Here is a 24,758-nt window from a genome sequence, read left to right on the forward strand (position 1 = left end):
GCTCTAGGGTCCCCGCCATCCTCTGTAACCCAGACACGCTCAGTGCTTATCTACTTTACATTGTGGAGTCCCCACGTTATTTTCTTTGCAAAAAAGTGTTCCAGCTTCTATATACACCCCTCTGCTGACGGGCCACCCTTCCTTGGTCAGCAAGTTCTTCCTTGAGTCTTTCTTTTCTTTCCTAGGGTCCCCCTGGTCTTCCCGGGCAAATCGGCCCACCTGGAGCTCCAGGGAGCCCAGGCCAGAAGGTAACTCACATTCCGACAAGGGGGATCTAGACCCTACAGAGGTTCTGTGTGTGTGTCTGAGCACGGGACCCCAGTGCCACTCTTGGTCCTGTGACCCTCTCATCTTCCCAGAGCCACCACCTCACTCTGGCCGGTGATTCCTCTCAAGCACCAAGGCATCGCGGTCCCCGATGGCCTACATCACAGCCACCGTCCCTCCTCCCACCCTTGGCTCTGCCATTCTTCCCTTGCTGCGTGTCTTGGATTCCTATAATCACAGGCCTCCCCTGGAGTGGTGGAGCCCGCCCACCAGACCCTGCCCCACCCAGACCCACAGCGGGGACCCCAACCTGCCATCAGAGAACATGGCACTCGAACCCCTCCCCAATATCGCCCCCTCTTGCTTCCTGCCTTTTACACTCTGCTCCTGACCCCTGTGATTTTTCTTAGAAGGCCGTGCACGTTTGCTTTTCTGCCCTCTGTTCATGAGCTCTCTGCCCTGAAGTCCCCTCCCCCTTCCCTATCTTTCGAATTCCTCATATTTTAAGCCCAACTCAAAGGCTACCACCTCCTCGAAGCCCCTTATCTATCAGGCAGAATCCACTGCCCTTTCCTCTCTGCTCTTCTCATAGCGCCTACATCATTTTGCCTTGGTGGTAGGGCCGGTCGCTACCAGGCCTCGACGAGGCCACGCCTCCTTTCTCTCTCTCCCTGACCTGAAGAAGGGGCTTAGGTTGATGTGAAGATAAAAGGAGCTCCCTGTAAGGGAGCCAGGACAGGAAGGTTGGGGTCGGGGGGGACAGGGAGGCAGGCATCCCTCTCGGGGAGGATGCATCAGGGGAGGATGCGTCAGGGGAGGATGCGTCAGTGCCGGAGGCCCCTCATTTGGCATCCAGGTGAGAACTCAGATCCTGGCTCCACTCTTCACTAACTATGGGCCTTGGGCACACAACTCAGAACCCTCATCTGAGTCCTCACCTGTGAAAGGGAGGCAATGCAAGTACATACCTTCTGAGGACTCCCGGCACAGATGAAGTGCTGTGTTAATGATAGCTATTATTCTTCTCTGCTCTGAAAGTGACCTTAAGTTGTTCTGGCTACAGGGGGAGATTGGACTGCCAGGCCCTCCAGGACACGATGGGGAAAAGGTGAGAATGTACATTCCCAGATAAAGCGCTGAAGATGGCCCGTGCCCTGGGGGTGTCTGGGTTTCATCCATGGCAGGTACCCATTCTTGGTTCAGGAAGAAGCCCAGGTGTGCGCCTTGTGGGGAAGGGAGATGGGAAAGGGAGGGGAGGGGAGGGGAGGGGAGGGGAGGAGAGGCCCACCCTGCAGAAACCCTGCTGAGCCCAACACTGCTGGCCCTGAAGGAGCCAGCAGACCCACACTGGGATGGGCTGGAGCTGGCGGCCGAGGGCCCCTTGGATTCCCACAGAGAGCTGGACACCCAAGCACTGAAGAGCCAACCAAGTCCTTTCGGCCACCCATTCCTCTGTGTTCTCTCTCCTGTTTTCTTTGTTAGTGTATCTAATAAGTGTTGTTGATTTTTTCTAAAGGGACCTCGAGGCAAACCAGGAGACATGGGCCCTCCTGGCCCTCAAGGCCCCCCAGGAAAGCCTGGGCCTGCGGGAATAAAAGGAGAAGACGGACACCCAGGGAGCCTGGGAGAAAAGGGAGAGAAAGGGGAGTCGGGACAGGCAGGCCCACCGGTGAGTGCCAGGGCTGGCTGGGCCTGATTTTCCCCTTCTGCATGCATCACCTCCAGCATGACGCTGGCCAGCCATGGCCTGGACTGCAAACCCGGAGCCAGGAGTTGGGGGCAGGGAATTCATCTGGTTTCCCCTCAAGCCATCTACTTAAGGCCAGTTTCCCACCTCAAGAGAGCTGGGTCCTGTTCTGTCATATCCTGTCTGTGTCTTTAAGAAAGTCACTGAGCCTGGCTGAGCCTCAGTTCCCTCATCTCTAAAATAGGCATAAAAATGCCTTCCCTGGATACTTTTCCCTTAGAAAAGCAGGCAGAAGCCCTCTACCCAGGAGAGGTTGCTTATACAAAAAAAGGAGTCTTAGCCCACTCCAGCTAGGCCACTGCCTTGACCTGGGAGCCTTCTCTGGGCCTCAGTGGTTTCTATCTGTGAAATGGTCACCATCCGAGACACCTGCCCTTGGAGGAAGGGAGCTATGAGTGCATGCCACATTCGGTCACAGACACTCAGTGTAACAGCCTTGCACTTGACTAACAGAGATCTTTGTCGGTCCTTAGGGTCTAGATGGCCCAACTGGGGAGAAAGGAGAACCAGGTGGCCAAGGGAGACCCGGAGCAACAGGATTGCCTGGCCCAATTGGGCTCCCGGGATTTACAGTAAGGCGAGGGGGCTGGGTATCCAGGTTATCAGCAGGCAGCTGTGGACGAGGGCACATGAGCAGGGTGCCCCTCCCTGAGATCAGCAGCCTAGTGGGTGCCTGGCACTGCAGTGAGGCTGCACTAACCCCCAGCCTGCTTTCTGAGGGGCGGTTAAGTATAAACAGGGAGTCCAGTTGCCCCAGCAAACAGCATGGTGGCCTCAGTCTTTAGGCTCCAATACAGTAGAATCTTGGACTCAGAACTCTTCTCTTCTGTGAAGGAAGAACTCAGAGGTCAACTAGTTCCACCTCTGACCCAGTGCAGGAATCCCTCGGCAGCCACTAACTGTGGCTGCCTCACTCAACCAGAACAGGAAGCAGCTCACTGCCTCCCGACACGTCCCCTCCTTCGTAAGGCACCTCCAAGCTGGAGGGAGTGCTCCCAGATGTGGTTTGCAAGCTCCTTCATCCACATCCCCTCACTGGCCCTCGCTCTGCCTCTGGAGCCGTATTTATTTTCTGTAGCTGCTTAAGAAACCACCACAAATTTAGCAGCTTAAAACAATATGCACTTATGATGTCACAATTTTTGTGGGTCAGAAGTCCAGGCACATCTCAACTGGGCCCTCTGCCTCAAGGCCTCACAAGGCTGCAGTCAGGATGTCAGCTGGCTGCGTTCTCACCTAGGTCCTCTTCCAGGTTAGCTGCTATTGATGTAATTCAGTTCTCTGCTATGGTAGGATTGAGTTCCTTAGCTCCTAGAGGCTGCCCGCAGTTTCCTGCCACAGGCCTTCCCCACAGTAGGCTGTTCACATTATAGCAGCTTGCTTCTTCAAGGCCAAGGCGTCTGTCAGTGTATGTTAGCAAGACAGAGCTCCGTGTGTAACATATTTGTAACATAATCTTAGTATGTTATATTTTATCATTTGTATACCACATATATGATATAATTTGTAACATAAGCTTGTAACATAATCGACAAGTGACATCCTAACACCTTTGCCATCTGTCATATTCTATTGGTTAGAAACAAGTCACAGGTCTGCCCTAGGGCCTGTGCCCCAAAGGACCCATACAGAATATCAGCCTCTTCTCCCACACACTGGAACCTTAGCTTCTTAAAGGCAGCGATCACAGGTTCCCTGCCCCATCTTCGTCCTTCAGGCTGACCACTTCCGCAGCCTCAGGCGTGTTCCTTGCCAACACCTAAGCCTAGTCTAGTCTTGGCTTGGTTTTAAAAGATTTAAGAGTGTGTCTGTCCCAGGCTACCCCAAGTGCTGGCATCCATGCCATGGTGTTTTGTACCCACAGGGAGAAAAAGGAGAACCCGGGGAGAAGGGTGACCCAGGAGTAGAGGTAGGTGGCGCCTGCTCTGCCTTTTGTGTCAGGGGGAATATTTGACAGGAACCTCGTCACACCACAGTCTCTCCAGCGTGCACAGCATTTCTGGGCTCTAGAATGAAACTCACAACTGTCTGACTTAGGGATGGGGCAAGAAGCTAAATGTTCACCGAACACCACAGTGGGTCATCCATGGAGCCTCTAGTCTGCTCCGCAGTGTCCCCATAATCAAGTTCCTCAACAGCATTCATTAAGCACCGGCCATGTTTCAATCCTGGTGCTAGAGCTTGAAGACAGGAGAATAAACAGAACTGTCCCTGTGCAGCAAACAGTCCCCAGTAGTGCGCACTAGAATAGTAGCAGATCAGGGAGTTGGGTGAACACCCTAGAAGATGGATCATTTGAACAGGGTCTTGAAGACATTATAGGAGTTTGCCCAGAAGCTCCAGAGGTAGGCTTTCCAGAAAGAGGCCTTATTCTTTTGAGAAGTGTGTTGGTAAAGGGAAGAGGAGAGGACAGTGGAGTGAGAGGCAGTCAGGATGGAGGCCAGATTCTCATAAGATAGGAGAGAATCGAACATATTTCTAGGCTCAGGAGAAAGAGCCAGGAAAGCAGCAGAGGTCAAAGGTACATGAGGAAGAGACTGGTAGGAGGGCCTGGGCCACCCAGACATCACCTTACAGAACTAATAGAGAGACCACCAAGCCTCAGTCTCCAGAAAAGTCCCCTGGCTCCTGTCATCTTCAGTGTCACCAAGCCCTGTGTACATTTAGAGAGACAGACATGATTATATAACATGTATGTTACTTATTTGGAGATGGATAACCTCCTAAAGAAACACTCCAAAATTCAGGAAAAGCATTATACCCAAAAATGTTCTTTCCGGATGTATTTAAAGTAAAAATTAGAAACAGCCTACATTTCTGACAAGAAGGAAATGATTAAATAACTTATGGTAATAATACTGATGGTAATAATAGTCCCCACGTTGGAGAGCGTTCCTTGTGCCAAGCACTGCTCCAAATCCTGGCTAGCTAGTAACCCATTTTCCTCCCACTCAGTGTATAGCACATTGACATTAAAAGGAGGCTGTGGGTAACATACAAAAAAATGGAAAAATGGATTTTGTGTTAAATGAAAAAGAGCAGAGAATCAAATTATATATATACATATATATATGTATATGCAGTACTCACATATTTAATCTTTTTCCTTCTTTCGATTCTTTTTAATTTGTAAAATATTTTAATGGATGTGTATTACTTTAAATTTTTTCTGTTTTTTAAATTATATAGTAACATTGACTTTTGGGGGAGTGTGTATGCTTCTGTGAATTTTAATACACATATCAGTTTGTATATCTAACACTACAATCAGGATACATGAATTACTTATTTATAAGAAGAAAAAAAGTAGTGATTTTTTTTTAGAGTAGAATTTCCAAAAATTGAGTTCTTTGCAAGGAGACTGTATTATGGAGCTGAAAGATCCACCGCTCCAAGGGATGTTAGGGGTCTCTATCTGGCCAGTACAGGGGCTCCCTCTATGGTGGCCTGGCAGAAGTTCCCTGCCTGGCCACACTCCAGGGGATTCTATCCCTGGAAAGGCAGAAAAAGCCCTGAAACCAAAGTGGGGTTGATATAGGGAAGAGGCATGAGAACTACATAAATTGACAAGTTGTATTCACAGCCTGCCATGTGCTGCTGCCAGACCACAGAAACCTACAGAACAAAGGAAGATTCCTGCTGGGATTACTAACAAACAATTTACCCACACCATGAAAGGAAAACAGGAAAACTGTCTTTAAGCTGTACCCCACACAAAATAAACCCAACCATTCATTCCCTGAGGCCAGACCATAAGGAACCTATAGATCAAAGGCTGGGATTGCTAGCATGCCTTTTAGGCTGCATATCCATCTTTCAAGCTACATATCCATACCATCAAAAGAAAGTAGATAAACAAAGTCTTTAAACAGTAATTCATAGAAACTAAGAAGAACATGTAAATTGAATTCCCCAATACTGAGGGCCTCTCTCGTTGTTCCATTCTCTGTCTCTGAGAGGAGACCGTGCTCTGTCTGTGGAGCATTATTCCTTCTCTAATAAACTTTCCTTTTGTCTCTAACTCTGGCATGCACTTGAATGCCTTCCACCGCACAGTCAAAGACCCTCCCTCTCTCAGTGCAGGACTTGAGTCCCCACTTGGGAAGGGGAGGGATTTGCCCTGACCTGCATCAGGGTGACCAGCTCAGAGAGGAGCAGTCTGGTCTCTTTCCTGCCTCTTGAATGGCTGACTGTACACAAATGGATCTCCATCTTTATCAGAGACAGAATCTGCAATGAGCATCCTCCTTCATAGAGAGGAAGACTGCCATGGGTTCCCCGTCCTCACTCTCCAGTTCAAATCTCTTCTACTTTAACCTGCCCTCAAAGGAAACAGAGACCAGCAGTCTCCATTACCAACCTAGGTGGACTTGAGGAATATTCTTCAGCAATATCTCAGCCCCTCCCCATTCCAGATAGCCATCTGCTCCTCTAAGCCAAAGGTCTCAAATTCAAATGACTGCAAGGGCCAGGCGAACAACAAATGAGCACAAAGGTCCAGGTTAAAGACAATAGGGAGTGACTGGGACTGGGGTAAACTGCAGATCTCTTCACCTGGAAGGGAAAGCTCTCACTTAGCTCCAGGCAATTGTCACTGTGCATGGACTACAACCTAGCGTTGCTGGATTTCCTGTTTTTTTTTTTCAAAAAGAAATCTGGGAGAATAGGACATTTCCTGGCGATATCTTTTTTTTCCAACATTGTAAAGGCTAATGAGTTGCTATGAGTTTGTGATGCATTCTGAGCCTTCTTTTGGGAGACTGCTGGGCAGTTCTGTCTTCCGGCCTGGTAGCGCCCAGCCAGACCTGGGCCATGTCAGAAGGTAAGACCACTTAGAGTATAATAGGGGTGGGCTAACTGTCTCCCTTTGGCTTCTAGGTTCCTGGGCTGCCAGGGCCAGAGGGGCCTCCTGGAACTCCGGTAAGTTTGGAGAGCTTGTCCGTGTTTTAGTCCACTGTGATTAGGTGTTTAATGTCCCCTCCCCATGGTAGTCACTAGGCTCAACCTCAGTTTTAGGTCACTGTCACCTCCTCCTCCCAGGGTGGGATTTTCTCATCCAAAAACCCCTCCCTACTCCTTTTCCCATGTTAAACAAGCACCATTTCAGTGACACAGAGAAGCCTGGACATTGCCCATCTTCCGGAAAACAGTTGATGGGCATGGCAGCCCAGGGGTCTGGTCCCACAGCCCTGCAAGAATCACTCTGTCACTAAGCTCCACTCTTTGCCATCAGACATCTACTCCTCCTCTCCTTTCTTCCTGCTAAGCAGCCAGCAAGAAGAGCAAGATTAAAATAGAAAGTGACCCATTTAAAACCAGCCCCACTGGATGGGCCTTTCCATGGTCACCAGTGATAAGATAAGGCTTTTAAAGGAACCCTTTTGCATTGCACCTAGAGGGCTCCCAAACATCTTAAACAAATAAATGCTGGTCCTTGCCTTTGCGGGGTTCATGGTTCCTGTGGCACTGTGTCACCCACTGTCATTGGTAGAAGTAGTAATAATAATGATAGTAGCCAACATTTATTGTAACTTACTATGTGCCAGATACGTCTTTAAGCACTTTGCATCTATTAATTTATTCAACTTTTGCTGTGTTTCCTCTGAGTCTTCCTTTCATGATACTCTGGGTCAGCCATGAGGGCCGCAGAAAGACTCTCTGTCAGTCCCTGGCTGGGAAAGCCTGGCTCAGACCCTATCCCACGGAACCCTAAGCACTACCCCTCTTTGTATTCCCTCTACTTCCCCTGGACAGGGACCCCAGGCCAGGCTCTGCATCCCAAGCCCTTGCTCTTTTGTGGCCTAACCTGTAGGCAAGAATTTTTTGACTTAACCAGAAATGCAATTCTAAGGCACTCTGTTTTGGTTCCTAATACAGGGGCTCCAAGGTATTCCTGGACCAAAGGTAAGAAGAAGTCATGTGGCGGGTGCTGGGTGAGGTAGCGGGGGAAGGGGACTGCGTCAGCAAGGGCAGAGATGAGAGAAAGTGCTTCAGAGGTGGATGGCCCAGCTGACCCCTTCCCTAAATGAAATCATGTGACACATTGGCCCATGTGGTATGATAAGGACAGAATGAAGTCCATCACTGACACTGGGCAGGTTTTAGATTTAGAATTTTCCCATTCATCAGTTGACCCTACAGAGTAACAGGTTAGATGCTTAGCAAATGATAAAATCCTTTCCCATGTATCCTGCCCCCGAAGTATAGGTGGGAGACAGAGAGCAGCATGGCGTGAAACCCCTCCTGGAAACCAAGCCCACTGGACTCTGAACTGGGGCCCTCCCAATATCCCCCTGAAAGCATTTCAAATGGATCAGAGGGTATGGAGGCTGCTAGCATGACAATGGCTCTTGCCTCTTGCCCTAACATTCTTCAAGGGACTATTGGGCAGTTTTTTCTTCCTATTAGTTTGGAAGTTCAGAGCTCCAGTGGTGCCATTTCAGGCATCTGCCACCAGTCTCTGCAGGGCCTCAGTTTTCCTGCCATGCAAAGAGCCAACGATGCCAAAGCCTGACGTGGAACTGTCCTGTGGGTTTTTGCCCATGCCACCATCTCTTTTCCCTTTGGGGACCTCTAAGTTGCTACAGGGATACAAGAGACTCAAGCTGAGGCAGAGCGAAGCTAAAATTCAGGGATTCTTGGAGTCCCCAGCCTGCTACCCCTTGGCCAACTACCTTCACCTCCTCCCTCCTCTACCTGCCTCTTCCCCTATACCCGCTCCCATTTCCAGGACATCAAAATGGAAGAATGAGTTGTGTGAGACATGCCCTTCTGTGATCTCCTCCATCTCCCTTTTCTTCAGGGGGAAGCAGGACAAGATGGAGCAAAAGGAGAGAAGGGTGTCCAAGGAGAAAAAGGAGACCGAGGTCCTCTGGGATTACCCGTAAGTACCGTGGACCCAGCAAGACCCAGCCCGGCGGTCCTGACAAGATGCTGGGGAGGGCCCCGGGAGACGGCCTCTGGAAGACTCAAGGTGCTAAAGTTCTGAGCATTCTAGAGCTTTCGTGTGGTTTTGCTTTCCCACCTGGGCAAGATGATAGGCTCTAATTCTCGTACTGAGGCCTCCTCTGGGCCAGGCCCTGGCCTAGATGCAGGGGAATGCAAAAATGAATAAGACGGGGTCCCTGACCCCAAAGAGCACCCAGTTGGAGAGCCAGAGGAGGCCTGAAAACAGCCTCGGGCTCTACATGTGCCCAGTTCAGAGGCAGAGTTTGCCCTTACGGGGGCCATGCTTGCATGACTTGGGAGCAATGTGACAGTGGAGCCTGCTCCATCTCTCTTCTGTTTTCCCAGAGGGACCCCAAGACGACCCCTGCTCTCTGCTCTAGAGCACTGGCCACTGCAAAAAGCTTATAAAAAGTCAGATTCCCTGGTCCCCACTGGCTAAGGCCACTTAGATCTCAGTTCTCTGAGGTCTCTTATCTCTGCCTGCCCAGGGCTAGAGGCCTCAGGGGAGGGCCGGGGGCTGCTCAGAAGGCCTTTCCAGATGTGGGGACTGGGCTGGGCAAATATTTTTCCCCCAAGTTTCAGTGGGCTGATGGCCTGGTCACCTTGTCCAGCTGAGCACATCCCACCACCCTGGGCTCCATCTTCCCTCACACCCCAGTGAGGTTGGCACTCCTTTTGGTTTGTTTTTCAAAAGCCGGAAGGGATTTCAGTGAACCATCTAATCGTTTTACTGATGGACCCAGAAAAGAAAATGAGTCACTTGAGGTCACACATGAAGTTGGTGACCAGGCTGGGCCAGAGGCTGCTCCTCCACTGAGGGGCTCTTTCCAGCCACTGGGGCTTCCTCTGTCCCAGGCACCAGGCCAGTTTCCACCCCAGGAAGCCATAAAGAGCAGGGGAACAATGGGAAGGCCAATTACCCCAGCTTGGCAGAGCCTGAAGGTCTGGTTAATGTAATCACAGCAACCAAAAAGCAAGAGCAAAAGGTATGACTGCACTCTCATTAGTGCATCAAATGTAGGAACGTTTAAGAAGCTGATTCGCTTGGCAGACTACAGAAAACTGATGACTTTAGCAGACATTTTCCCATGTCTTAAATTGTGTCTGGAATGATTAAGTCCTCCTTACTACTATAGAGCCTTCCTGCCCCCACTCAACCACAAATCGCTCCTTTTCCACCTCCATGGCCCCAACAACCCTAGTAAACATGGAGAATTCGGTCAGGTTGAAGTACAAATGGCACAGAGATCAAACAGGTAATGCCAGAGGAAAAACAAAGTACCCAGTCTCTCTTTACTTTTTCTACTTTTAATAGAGACATGGGTGCCAAGAAATACTTTTGCTAGCTTAAGAAAACAACGGACCAAGCCAATTCATAAATGGCAATTAACATGGACTTCAGAGAGCCAAGAGGGAGTGGTGGGGACTGTGGCACCACAGAGAACATGTGTCCCTTCTTAAGGAAAACAGCCCTTCTCAGTTCAGCTGACTGTTGCCTTGGGAGAATGAAGGTCCAATACATTTGGATCTTCTAATTTTTCAAAGGAAGCGGGACATTTGGCATTTTACATGAAATCTCTCCGTCTTCTGACATTAAATCAAAATTACTTGCAACACTGCCAACCATACAAAATATGTTAGTGGCCCACATAGAGCCTAAAAACCTCCAGTTTGTGCCCTCTGCTCTAGACCTCTCAAAATAAATCAGTGTTCATGCTGCATAGACAAAGTTTATGAACAGTTAGCTAAAGTTCTGTTTTTAGGCTTTACCTCAATATTTTATTCCATATACTAGAGGCCTGTTTTTCCAGGCACATCCTATTGACTTCTTCTTGTTTGCCCTACAGAAGTGGTTCTCAACACTGGCTACACATTGGAGTCACCTAGAGCTCTTCTAACTTGCCATTATCCTGGCCTCACTCTTGGAGACTCTTGTTGAGTTGAGCATCTGTATTATTCTACATTACCACCAGGAAATTCTGATGTTGCAACTGGGGCTGAGAATCATAGCTCTCTAGACTATGTATCAAGATCGTTCCAGAATTATGTGGGTTTAAAACTGAGAAGTGAGGTCCTGTAGGATCCTACTACCCAATACCCCTTCCCCAAGAAGAAGCAGCTCGCTGCCCTCCTTTCCTGGGGGCATTCCCCAACCTTTAAAATTCTGAGGCCTAGGCTCATTTCTGAGGCTCGATTGGAAGCAGTTTTCAAGAACTCAGTCCTGACTGGGCTAGAGTGTTCCGCTGCCTTCTCTCTGGCTCATCACATTGTAACCATTAAATAATTTTCCCCTGGTTCTCCTAGGTCACAGGGGCAGCTTTATAGCCCAACGCTGGAGAAGAGCTCCCACTCCCGCACATATGTCACTGGATGCTGCGTAGCAAGTGGGTCTTAAGAGCATCCCACCTGCCAGCCAGTTCACTTCAGGGTATACATGGCCTTAGACCTCTGTCCCATTCAGTGCCCCCAAACCTTTTTCTATAAAAGAGCCCTTGTCTGGGATAATATGAATGGATTGAATTTGCGTTGAGCTTTGCAAACTGTGAAGGTCCAGAGAAAGGTCAGGCATCATTAGTATTATCGTTTAAGGTCCAACTCCTCCTACCCAGCAGAAGTAGAAATGGGCCAGCATCTACCCAGGTTTCTAAGCTGGATGCTGTAACTCAGTGCTGAGTCTCTCAGAGTCCCCCCAATGTGGCCTAGTCTCAACAGGTAGGCAAAATATGCTGAGAAGACCACCCTCACCGGAGCCCCACCCTCCAGCTTGTCCTTTCCCAGTGAGGCTGGTCCTGGGAAGGATGCACTAGCTCAGGTTCCAGATACCTCTCCATGAATTCACTTTGTGTCCCTTTCCCTGGATCACTGCAACCCCTTGGGAGAGGGATTTCTGAAAGGGGATAAAAGGAGAGAGGGGAACAAGGACAGAGAGGATCAGAACAGCCATGTGCACTGATCTCCATCCAGCTAGCTCAGCAGTCAGCCACACTGCATTCAGTGTCTCCATGTTTTTGTTGGTTTCCATGTGAATACCATTACCTGTCCTCCCAAGCTTACTTCTCCCGTTTTGTTTGATTACCAGCATTTATGTCTGTCCAGAGTCACTGCTTCACTCACCTCTTCCCTCCCTGGTCCCTTTTTCTCCCTCCCGTTCCTCCCTTCCCCTTCTTTTGGTCAAACTATTCCCTTTGTCCAGGGAGCTTCAGGTTTGGACGGCAGGCCTGGGCCACCGGTGAGTGTCACTTCTCCATTACCTTTCACCCTACCCCACCCCGCCCCTGGCCTGTGATTCCTCTCGTCTGTCCCACTGTGGCCTCGCTTTCCCAGTGAGTCATGCTTTACCCCACCACTGACACCAGAGAGGCACCATCTGTGCTCAATTCAGAAGTGCTTATTCTGGCCTCTTGACCAAAGATGGCTGGCCTTCTTCTGAATCCTTATAGTATGCACCCAGGGTCCTCAAATTTGAATGTCTAGACTACTGGATGTGGAGTGGGAGTTCCACTCAAGCAGCACAGACTCTGTTCCTAAACGAATGCTCGGTTCAGCCTGAGAGCCCAGCCCTGGGAGTTTGGGCCATAATTCATTCCTACCAAACACAACAGTGTCTGTATGTGCCCGTCATGCTGTGTTGTCTTCATACCGTGAGCTCTGTCCATCTCCTGTCTGCCCACAGGGGCTTCTTAGTCCTATGCAGCCACCAGTCTGGTGTGTATGGGGGTGGGGACAGCATGGACAGGTGAAGGCAGATGTAGCATCTAGGAGCACACAGGCCAGTCCCAGCTCAGTGTTCTGTGGGCGTGTTACAACCACATCTTTCACTTCCTGTTGCACCAATCACCCCACCCAACAAGGGGGTTTATACAGAGCAAATTGAGGGACACTTGAGTCCCCTCTTTCTTTGTTCGTCCTGATTTCAGAAAACAGGCATCACCTACTCATGACTGCAAAGCACCTGGCCCTTCTTGTGACAAACAACTGAAGCATCAGAAAAAACATCCCTCCTCTCTACCTTCCAGTCCTCCTCCCACAGTACCCCATTAGGTCTTCAGGGCAGTGGCACTCCACGGTGAAGCCTGTCCCTTCCCAGGGTGTTGAGATCACTAGCCAACAGGGCCAGGAGTCTGGACTTTCCTCCTTGGGAGCTATAACCAGAGCCGTATGTGTGTCCAGCCGCTTCCAGCCAGCAAGTCCCAGCTCCGCCCTTGCAGGACACTTTTGAGGCCACGAATACATGGTCTGCCCAGAAGATGAGGTTCTAATGAGCTGGCTGGAGTGACACTCGGGGGAAGACAAGAGTTTGCATGGTTCACTTGTGGAGGGGAGGACGTGCACACAGAGTAGGGGGAGATGTCAAAGCATGGCAGCAACAGGCCTTCCCGGGGCCCCTCCCCTCTCCACGTTTACGGCGTTGAAATTATAGACTCTCACATATGGAGAACATACTCATTTTCTAAGCATTATTACAGCTTTGCCCCTCCACCACAGTCCCTCTCTTTCCATACTCCTCGTTCCGAGCACACTTTTTCCAGGTGACCAGTCAGAGCTAGGGGGTTGATCTGAGAAACCAAGACTTTCCTCTTTACTACTTACTTACTCTATTCACGTTGGACAGAGGGGAGCAGTACAAATTCATGTATTCTGTCCCCTTGGACCTGAGGTTTTATTTTGTCATAAAATCAGTATCATAATCTTAAAGGAAAATTGTTATGGGAAAAATAATCCTGCCCTGCCAATACTAACATTTACTGGGCACTTCCTAAGGCACCAAATGCATGACATCCATCCCTCCATTTTAACCTGGCAGCAGTTTGAGAGGCAGCACTCATGTGATCATCCCCATTTTACAGGTGGGAAAACTGACCCTCAGAGAGGCCAAGAAACTTCCCCAGTATCTCAGAGTTCATAAGCCTTCGAGGCAGAACTTGAGGCCGCTGGGGACTCCAGAGCCCTGTTATGAACCATTACTCTGACCCGGCCTCTTTCATCTTTGACGTGTTCTTGTCACAGATGCCCACGGCTTTCCTTCTTCCGTTGTAGCTGCAAAGGGAATGCCAAGAACCTTACTGTTCTTCTCTTTGGTTTTTTTTCTGTGTACAGAAAACCAGCATTTCCCCATTTGCTCCTGCCCTGTTTTTCACAGCTATAATCTGGAACACCAAGAACTGCCCGTAGGCCCAGCCCCACATTCTCATGACTGAGCAGGAAATACAAACGTGAGGCAGAGCAATAGGAAGCTCTGAGATAGACTCCCCTACTTGGGCTGTAAATTGAGAAACTGGAGAAGATGTTTAATTATACCATGGCAAGCCCTGTTCCATTTCTAAGCAACACAGCTCCCCGAGCTCCCGCTGTTCCAACTCCCCACAGCCCTGAATGAGCAGCGCTTATGACACACCTCCCTGCCAGGCCAGTGTCAGCAGACATCTGAGGCGTACTAATTCACTCTCTAACTCGGTCTGTCCATAGGGCCTGGGAGTAGGAACAAGTCTGGCCAGAGGCTAAAGGCCAGGCGGGAGCCCTGCTATGAGGGCGGTGGGGTGGGCGGTGGCTGAATGACCTTCCCACGCCTGCCTCTGTGTGTGCATCTGCATTGGTCTCTGCGGCATGAAGACCTTCCCGCTGCATGTAGAGCTGTGACAGAAAAAGGGTGCCAGCCCCTGGGCCCCAGCCCCGGGATGGTGTCAACTCCCTCCTAAGTGCTTCTGGGAACAAATTGAGCAACCGTTCTCCTACCGTTTTCAGCCTTGGCAAGCTTGGTTGTGAAGTGAAAGGGTTTCCTTCCTCAAATCTGGCTCTGAGGCAGGGGGATGCACTCTTTCCCCAAGGCCCCCCAATCCAAACAGGAACACAGCCCAGTCGAAGGACTGCCCTGAATGAGCCTGGCCTCGCCAACCCTGAAAACTGGGCCTCTGGACCTTTATCCTCTCCAGGAGTAAGGGGGGGTGCTCCCCAGGTTCCCCCCAGCATCAGGACCTTCACCTCTGCTTTCTTTCACCTCCCCCCAGGGTACTCCAGGACCAATTGGAGTTCCAGGCCCTGCGGGACCAAAGGGCGAGAGGGTGAGTGCTCCGTGACCAGGGAGCCTGGGCGACCCTCCTCAGCCTCAGATCCTCAGCCCTGGCGCCTGCGACCCGCAGGGTCACTACATGAGCCTTCATCCTTTCCTCCTAGATGGAGCAAGCCTCTTCGTCCAACCAGGGTGGTTGCTCTGAGGGGTGACACTTGCAGCTTCAAAGAAGAAATCACAGCTCTCTCTCTTTTCCCTTTCTCTCTTCTCTGCCTTCACGTCCATGCCTGTTTCCTCCCATTGATCTCCTCCCCTGCTTCTGCTTCTGCCTCTGGCCAGCCAGTACCCCCAGGTCACTGCCTCGTCCTTCTGAAGAACCTTGGAGGATAGGCTTTACTAGAGGGAAGGTGAGGGGCCTCCAAGCCCCCTCTCTGGATAGAGTCCACACCAGTCACCTCCTCCTAGGATAGAGTCCACACCAGTCACCCCAATCTTCCGTTTAGCCTTTGCTTCCTGGAGGGCTCTTCAAGGGACCTAGAGAGGTGTTCCAGGTTTAAAACAGAAAACAATTGACGGAAAGTTGTTATTACATCGGGGGGGCTCATGGGCTTCTTTCTCCTGTTTCAGGGCAGCAAAGGTGACCCTGGGATGACAGGACCAACGGGAGCAGCTGGGCTTCCTGTAAGTCTCGTGGGGTCAGAGGTTTCTCTTCACCCACCCCATTCCACTACCCCAAACACTGTCAGAACAATACCCAGAGCCTGCAGCAAAAAATTTAGAGCCAAGGAAGAATTCTCATTTCTATGACAGAGGAAGCTGCCAACAGTCAACTGGTCAATGCACTAGAATGTTCCTGCTGGGCACTGCTCAAGGTGAACCTTGGGACACATGGCCCCTGTTAAGGGACCAGGTCTTAAGCCATGTGGATCATCTGATGGGATGTAGAAAAAATATCATGAGCCCCTTCCACTACAAGCCTCTGCATTCAGTGCAGTGGGGGTCTCACAGATGAATATGCCACAGCCTCTGCCCTCAAGGCCGGGGGTGAGGGGGAGCGGGAATCAAATCCAGACCACTATGATGAAAGAACACACTTCATGAGAGGAACAGCTTTCCCAAGGGACTGGCTTCCCAATCACAGCAGATGTTCCCATTGCATTGTTAGAAAAGTCGATTGCTTAAGAGAACCAGAATTTTGTCTCCCACCCACTTAATGTAGATCTGTTTGCCAATTCCATGTTGGCTGCCCAGGAGGCTTTGCTCTGGCTAAGTTGGCAGCCCTAGCCTATGTTCATTCCCTTAGCTGAAGACATGAAGAACAGCTTGCACCTTGCAAAGAGGGTCTGGGGAGATTTACAGTCATTTTTCCTAGCAAGAGCCTGGCAGGAGAGCCATGTAAACACCGCCCCGCTCCCCCGCCACCCCACCCCCCGCCAGGAGAGTTCTCTGCCCAGACTGTGTCCTCAGCACGCACCCCTCCTCAGCTCGAGTGATCTAGAACACAGCCACATGCAGGATGTTGGCTGCAGAGCAAGAAAATCAGAACCATGCTCTTGGCTTTGCCCATAACTCATTATTTGTCCCTAGGTCAAGTTCCTTGAGCCCTTCTGTCCCTCTTCTGTAAAATGGGAATAATTAAATCTGTCTCTGATGAATTAGGCATCAGGGAAGAGCTTTATGAGCCTGGAAGGAAGGACTGTACAGCCACTCTGTGTTTTTTCATTAACGTGTCTTCATTTCCCTGATTTACTGCAGGGTTTGCATGGACCACCCGGGGACAAAGGAAACCGGGTAAGTCTGACCCCTTGCACTTTGGCTCTGGTTACTAATGTCTTCATGATGTGGTGGAATGACCAAGTGGGGATTTCTGACCTAACACAGCAAATACAGTTTTTCCTGATAAATCATCGTAAATTAAAAGGCTTTATAGTGAGAGGCTTAATCCCTGTCATACAGGGAGCCTAGGGCCTGATCCTGAAATTGAAACATGTATTTTTCCACATGACAAAGGAAGACTAAATCCCACGGTGGCCATCAGTGACAGGAGTCACGTGCCCAGCAATCTCTATGGTGCCCTGTTAATAGGCTCCTAAATGATGTTTTTAGATCCACTGTTGCTTGAAACTTAGTTTTGTCAGGCATCCCAGGCCACTGGTGAAAGAGAAAATAAATTCCAGCTCCGAGAACAAGCACACGGCTATTGTAAGCAGTCAACCTTTTTGCAGCCATTATTTCTCATGGAAAGAGTCAGCAGGGCTATGAAATGACTTGTGCCTTCCAAGACCTTTGCCCTCCCTTGGTTTCTACCGTCTTCACCAGGACGCAGTTATTGAATGTCCACAGTACCCAAAGCCACGTAATAGCCATGTATATGACACATGACACACTTGAGTCCAGCAGAGACCATTTAACTTCATCTGGCCAAGAGATAACCTTTGGGTTCCTTTCTAGGATGTCTCATCTAATGCTTCATCACAGTGGTTATCGGAGTGTGACGCACGCCCCCTAGAGGCCCAAAAGCGTCTTCTAGCAGATCATACTATCCAAGGATCTTAGAGGTAGAAGAGGAGCGGGCAAGAACAGATGGAGAAATAGGCCCAGAGCAATGATAAAATGTACTGAATTCCCACAGAGAGTTAGAGGCAGGTAGCTTCTAAAACCTAGGTCTTCTAGCTTATCTTTGAACATCGATGACCTTGTTCATGAATAGAAAGTGACAGAATCTGTATACTTATATCTAGCACCAATTCTAGTCTCTTTCGTTAAGGTGTATTTATTGAGCACGTCTGTATCCCTAAGTTCTCCTGGCAGCTGGTCAAAAGCAAATCAGTTTGTCTCAGATATTCTATAAACAAGAAGAAGCAGGCAGAGCTGCTTATACCAAACTGTCCATGAGAAGACCAACTCCAGAAACTGGAATTAAAAGACCTACTTCCAAAAATGTGCCAGCTTATTAAGGCAGGCTGAGAAGCCCACCTTCATTATTGTGGCATCAAAGAATTTAGGCCACTAAAAAAATTGATCATTCCACCTCCTAGTTGGCATACTAACCTTCTTTCTAATTTATTTCTAAAGTGTTCTGGTTTTCTTTACTATATTCAATTAATACTTTTTGAACCTATTACTGAAGACTCTTTCAGTTGGCTTGAGGCACTGAGCCATTTAAGGGCTGCAAAACTATTCCTTTGCGTGGTGACTGTGTTGCTCTAGATGTGGAGGCAGGGCAGGCAGGTGGCCGTGTCACAGATGGAGGGAGGTGGGAGTCCAGGGGCTCTGGTGCTTAAGGAACCAAGGCCATTGAATGAGCCAATAAGGCTCCAGGAATCAATGGGAAGATATTTCTTTTTCACTTCCCCTCTCTAGCCCTTATACGCTTCCCCCATCCTGTATGTAAATTAGCAATATGTCACTTAGTAAAGGGTCAGAGGTTTCTCTTCACCCACCCCATTCCACTACCCCAAACACTGTCAGAACAATACCCAGAGCCTGCAGCAAAAAATTTAGAGCCAAGGAAGAATTCTCATTTCTATGACAGAGGAAGCTGCCAACAGTCAACTGGTCAATGCACTAGAATGTTCCTGCTGGGCACTGCTCAAGGTGAACCCTGGGACACATGGCCCCTGTTAAGGGACCAGGTCTTAAGCCACGTGGATCATCTGATGGGATATAGAAAAAAATATCATGAGACCCTTCCACTACAAGCCTCTGCATTCAGTGCAGTGGGGGTCTCACAGATGAATATGCCACAGCCTCTGCCCTCAAGGCCGGGGGTGAGGGGGAGCGGGAATCAAATCCAGACCACTATGATGAAAGAACACACTTCATGAGAGGAACAGCTTTCCCAAGGGACTGGCTTCCCAATCACAGCAGATGTTCCCATTGCATTGTTAGAAAAGTCGATTGCTTAAGAGAACCAGAATTTTGTCTCCCACCCACTTAATGTAGATCTGTTTGCCAATTCCATGTTGGCTGCCCAGGAGGCTTTGCTCTGGCTAAGTTGGCAGCCCTAGCCTATGTTCATTCCCTTAGCTGAAGACATGAAGAACAGCTTGCACCTTGCAAAGAGGGTCTGGGGAGATTTACAGTCATTTTTCCTAGCAAGAGCCTGGCAGGAGAGCCATGTAAACACCGCCCCGCTCCCCCGCCACCCCACCCCCCACCAGGAGAGTTCTCTGCCCAGACTGTGTCCTCAGGACACACCCCTCCTCAGCTCGAGTGATCTAGAACACAGCCACATGCAGGATGTTGGCTGCAGAGCAAGAAAATCAGAACCATGCTCTTGGCTTTGCCCATAACTCATTATTTGTCCCTAGGTCAAGTTCCTTGAGCCCTTCTGTCCCTCTTCTGTAAAATGGGAATAATTAAATCTGTCTCTGATGAATTAGGCATCAGGGAAGAGCTTTATGAGCCTGGAAGGAAGGACTGTACAGCCACTCTGTGTTTTTTCATTAACGTGTCTTCATTTCCCTGATTTACTGCAGGGTTTGCATGGACCACCCGGGGACAAAGGAAACCGGGTAAGTCTGACCCCTTGCACTTTGGCTCTGGTTACTAATGTCTTCATGATGTGGTGGAATGACCAAGTGGGGATTTCTGACCTAACACAGCAAATACAGTTTTTCCTGATAAATCATCGTAAATTAAAAGGCTTTATAGTGAGAGGCTTAATCCCTGTCATACAGGGAGCCTAGGGCCTGATCCTGAAATTGAAACATGTATTTTTCCACATGACAAAGGAAGACTAAATCCCACGGTGGCCATCAGTGACAGGAGTCACGTGCCCAGCAATCTCTATGGTGCCCTGTTAATAGGCTCCTAAATGATGTTTTTAGATCCACTGTTGCTTGAAACTTAGTTTTGTCAGGCATCCCAGGCCACTGGTGAAAGAGAAAATAAATTCCAGCTCCGAGAACAAGCACACGGCTATTGTAAGCAGTCAACCTTTTTGCAGCCATTATTTCTCATGGAAAGAGTCAGCAGGGCTATGAAATGACTTGTGCCTTCCAAGACCTTTGCCCTCCCTTGGTTTCTACCGTCTTCACCAGGACGCAGTTATTGAATGTCCACAGTACCCAAAGCCACGTAATAGCCATGTATATGACACATGACACACTTGAATCCAGCAGAGACCATTTAACTTCATCTGGCCAAGAGATAACCTTTGGGTTCCTTTCTAGGATGTCTCATCTAATGCTTCATCACAGTGGTTATCGGAGTGTGACGCACGCCCCCTAGAGGCCCAAAAGCGTCTTCTAGCAGATCATACTATCCAAGGATCTTAGAGGTAGAAGAGGAGCGGGCAAGAACAGATGGAGAAATAGGCCCAGAGCAATGATAAAATGTACTGAATTCCCACAGAGAGTTAGAGGCAGGTAGCTTCTAAAACCTAGGTCTTCTAGCTTATCTTTGAACATCGATGACCTTGTTCATGAATAGAAAGTGACAGAATCTGTATACTTATATCTAGCACCAATTCTAGTCTCTTTCGTTAAGATGTATTTATTGAGCACGTCTGTATCCCTAAGTTCTCCTGGCAGCTGGTCAAAAGCAAATCAGTTTGTCTCAGATATTCTATAAACAAGAAGAAGCAGGCAGAGCTGCTTATACCAAACTGTCCATGAGAAGACCAACTCCAGAAACTGGAATTAAAAGACCTACTTCCAAAAATGTGCCAGCTTATTAAGGCAGGCTGAGAAGCCCACCTTCATTATTGTGGCATCAAAGAATTTAGGCCACTAAAAAAATTGATCATTCCACCTCCTAGTTGGCATACTAACCTTCTTTCTAATTTATTTCTAAAGTGTTCTGGTTTTCTTTACTATATTCAATTAATACTTTTTGAACCTATTACTGAAGACTCTTTCAGTTGGCTTGAGGCACTGAGCCATTTAAGGGCTGCAAAACTATTCCAAAACTATGCGTGGTGACTGTGTTGCTCTAGATGTGGAGGCAGGGCAGGCAGGTGGCCGTGTCACAGATGGAGGGAGGTGGGAGTCCAGGGGCTCTGGTGCTTAAGGAACCAAGGCCATTGAATGAGCCAATAAGGCTCCAGGAATCAATGGGAAGATATTTCTTTTCCACTTCCCCTCTCTAAGCCCTTATACACTTCCCCCATCCTGTATGTAAATTAGCAATATGTCACTTAGTAAAGGCCGGAAAGCAGTGAAGTCTCATGAACCTTCTTTTGAGTATGGCATGAAGTTCCAACCGTCTTCATCCAAAGAGCAGGTTTTCAAATCAAAGAACAAGCTCATTCTGTCCCTCTCAGAGATTCGACGCTCAGGATGCCAGAATGTCCTGAAAGAGTCGCCCCTACACCTTGCCTCCTCACTCAGACCTCTTTGTAACACCAGACTAACAGGATGTTGAGGGTAGATGTGAGGTCTTGAAAATAAAGCCTCCAAAACAAAGAAAGTTCCAAGCAGAGTCAACGCTTTGCCATGGACGGTTTTTTTTTCTGATGCCTAAAAGCTCAGAATATAGACATTTTGGTCAAGGTAAATGGCCAGAAGGGCTTAGATGACAGTCTAAGAAGCTTCATTGTTGCTGGTGAAGGTGAAGCTGGAGATGCTCAAAGCCCCCTTCTCCCACAGAGTGTTGAGGGGGGCTGCCTATAAAACAACTCCCAAACTTTATTGCACATCATGCTAGGAGGACCCCATCAGAGAGTCTCCGTTGTTCTATTGTACAGTGACCAAAGACACAATCATAAAACGATGCTTCTCAGTGTCTCACCAGAAGATAGTCTTGGAGATTCTTTCCTGTTCAAAACTGAAAACAATGCATTGCCAATTACAGAGAAACTCTGAAAGGAGGAAGGTCCTGGTGGTAGCCAAGGCCCAGGGCCCCAAACGGGCAGTTTTCTTAGGGGATATAAATGCCAGTGAAAACAGTGTTCTGTCCTTGTCACTAGGAGCACTCTTATTCCTTCACAGCCCTGTGAATTTGGCCCAGAAGCCACTTTTAGGATGAAAAAGTCAGTCAAAGAGTAAAGGGTGAATTTGGCAATTTGAGCATCAGGAAAATTGGGTGTTAAGTTGGAGCTGCCTGCAAGCCAGCCAACTGAAAGGTCTGAGTGCATGTGGCGAGGCTGCTGTCACTCTGAAACACGCCTTCAGGGGGTGAGGGGGGGTGGGGGATATGTGTGTGCATGTGTGTGAGTGTGTGCGTGTGCATGCACACATGTGTGGCCGTAGGCATGTGTGTCTGCGCATCTTGCTTCCCCAGGCCCCCCCTTGCCTCCTTACCTCTCCTTCCTCTCCTATCTCTTTTGGCCTGGGCCTGCCTCTTCCTTCCTTTAGTCTTTCAATATTTCTCCCCCTAGATTGTTCACTATGTCACAATAATCCTGTATCCCTCATCACTTCCCTTCCACTCCCCCAGTTTCAATTTATTTCCTCTAATATCAGTTTTTTTACACATTAATTTTTTTAAAGAAACTTCTACTGCTCGACTATACTTGTCCCTTTTCCCATACCAGCTAGAAGTCTCTCTTTGCCAAGGTCCCTTTCGTGTCACTCTTTGAGGGGTAAGAGCAGGGAGGATGCGGGTACAGCTACTATTTTAATGTCTTCAAAGGGCACCCAGTTTAAAGCCATTTCTTGTGCCCCGAGAACATGATGCCCATAGTGTAGTTACCCATCCTGAAAGTCAGGACCAGCCAACCCTCTGTTACCCACAGGCAAATCATCTGGGACTTAGAATCCCCCAATCTTAGGGAGCTTTGCCCACCCCTGAACTCAGGAAACCGTGCTCACTTTTACCCTGGCCTGACCCAAGCAGAACGAAGGGCCACATTCCTGAGAAAGTTTACTGGGGGGGCTTCCTATCCAAATAGCATATTGTCTTGCTTGTCCACTGTTTGGGAATTATTTATGCTATGATGTTCTCGTTGGTGTGTGTATCTCAGAGCCAACACACGCACACCTAATGTACATATGTGTGTTTTCTCTTAAACACGTGTTATCTTCTAAGTAAGCATTTACATTTTAGAAAACTGAAAACAATGCATTGCCAATTACAGAGAAACTCTGGAATCAAGAAATCGAAATAATTTCCAAAGATCCATCAAAAATATTTTTATCCTTTACCTCCCTCTAATGAACCCTTGGCCTTCCATTACTGGAGCACAGTAGACACCACAAGACCATATCTCTGGCAGCAGATGGGCCCTCATACTGGCTAACAAGAAATAATGATCATTATTGTTATCATTATGAAGCAGCTGTCATTTACGGAGCACATAGTATGTGCCATTATTAAGCACTTAATAGGCCCAAAGGCCTCACAACAAAGTTTTGAGGCAGGTGTTATTATCTGCATTTTATAGGTGAAGAAACTGAGGCTAAGAAAGGTTAAATAACTTCCCGAAGTCACACCGCTTGTTATAGGCAGAACCTGCCCTGACATCAGTATTTCACTTGCCATCAAGATCTTGTGGCCCTGGAGTGACACTGTGGAAGTATCAATCGGCCTGCCATAGAGAAGTGCCCTATAGAGAAAGGCACTCCAGGGGCACACTTGGCCGTTATATAAGAAAACCTAATATATGAAAATTCAAACTCAAATTCATTACAAAGAATTCTCCACAGCCCTTCTTTAAATGAAGAGTGACCCTGACACATACAAAATAGGATTCAATTTAGAAAAACAATGTTTAGAAACACACTTTTCAAAAACAAATGAATTCCTGAACTAACTTGTCCACGTACAAATAAGCCGCCTGTAGCTTCAGACCAGGATGGACCAGAGACACGCATAGAATGGGAAGACAGATCTGAGAACCAGAGGCCACTCGTGAGCCCTGGACACACACATACACATGTGTACTTGTATGCATATGCACAAGTACACACTCACACTTGTATACACATGCCCAAGCGCATACACACACTCATGTATGCACACAGACATACATACAGTCATGCACAACCCTGTAGTTTCACACAATTATGGATGCCCTATTCACACTCACATGCACACACATACACCCCAGGGCTTGAAACAAAATCGCCTTGCCTCCTAGTAGAATATCAAAGGGCTGAAAACCGGTTGGAACAAGTTGTCAGGCCAAAGTCTTTGGACCTCAAAATGGACCCTCAAAGAGAAGGAAGTGAGTCTCCCTGTTCATCACAGACCCACTCTGGGCTCAGTATTAGCAAGGCTGGCCACCAGTATCTTCCATCTGCATTTCCCTTCACCTCTACCTCAGAGCCCTACTGTTTCCCTGCTCCCTCCTCACCAGCCTTAGCCAAATCCTCTGGTTTTTAAAAAGGTAGGGATGAGTAGTGACCCCAAATCCTACTGGAGAGACCATCTTAATAGAGAGAAGCTATTTTTCCCACTTTAATTTTTTCTTTTTCTATCTCTAACCTTAACACATGGATGATCCTAAAGTTTTGATGTTATTTTTTTTTCTTGGACTAAACCATTATTTACAGGGGGAGAGGGGGAAGAAAGGCTCTAGAGGGCCTAAAGGGGATAAGGGAGACCAAGGAGCGCCTGGATTAGATGCCCCCTGTCCATTGGTATGTTTAAATTTATCACTTGTCTTGTTCTGGTTTTCTTCCTTGAAGTTTGCAAGCTGGAAACAAAGAAGGCAAATAAACTAAGATGAGAACCAAATAACGACACCGATGCTACCAAAATTTATCTTTGTATTTGGCCGGTGAAATGCTGCCTGCCGTTGGTTTTGCCCTAAAACCACAGCTGCAAATAATTCTGGCTAAATCCCTTTCCTTTGAAGACACAGAACAATTGATGTGTGGAAATGGAGAGACCCCAAGGAAA

At 48.4% G+C, this 24,758-nt stretch overlaps 1 protein-coding gene across 1 annotated transcript in view; it reads left to right on the top strand.

The window, feature by feature from the left end:
- Positions 1-24,758, top strand: part of COL13A1 (collagen type XIII alpha 1 chain) — a 262,813-nt gene that overhangs the window by 234,168 nt on the left and 3,887 nt on the right. Inside the window, 12 exon segments of the mRNA XM_011372185.1 lie at positions 151-248; positions 1,331-1,375; positions 1,784-1,936; positions 3,879-3,923; positions 6,893-6,934; positions 7,892-7,918; positions 8,817-8,897; positions 12,156-12,191; positions 14,968-15,021; positions 15,597-15,650; positions 16,725-16,760; positions 24,410-24,496. Coding sequence (XP_011370487.1) covers positions 151-248; positions 1,331-1,375; positions 1,784-1,936; positions 3,879-3,923; positions 6,893-6,934; positions 7,892-7,918; positions 8,817-8,897; positions 12,156-12,191; positions 14,968-15,021; positions 15,597-15,650; positions 16,725-16,760; positions 24,410-24,496 — 758 coding nt within the window.

The sequence above is a fragment of the Pteropus vampyrus genome, unplaced genomic scaffold, assembly GCF_000151845.1.
Source record: "Pteropus vampyrus isolate Shadow unplaced genomic scaffold, Pvam_2.0 Scaffold202, whole genome shotgun sequence".
Classification (NCBI taxonomy): Eukaryota; Metazoa; Chordata; class Mammalia; order Chiroptera; family Pteropodidae; genus Pteropus; species Pteropus vampyrus.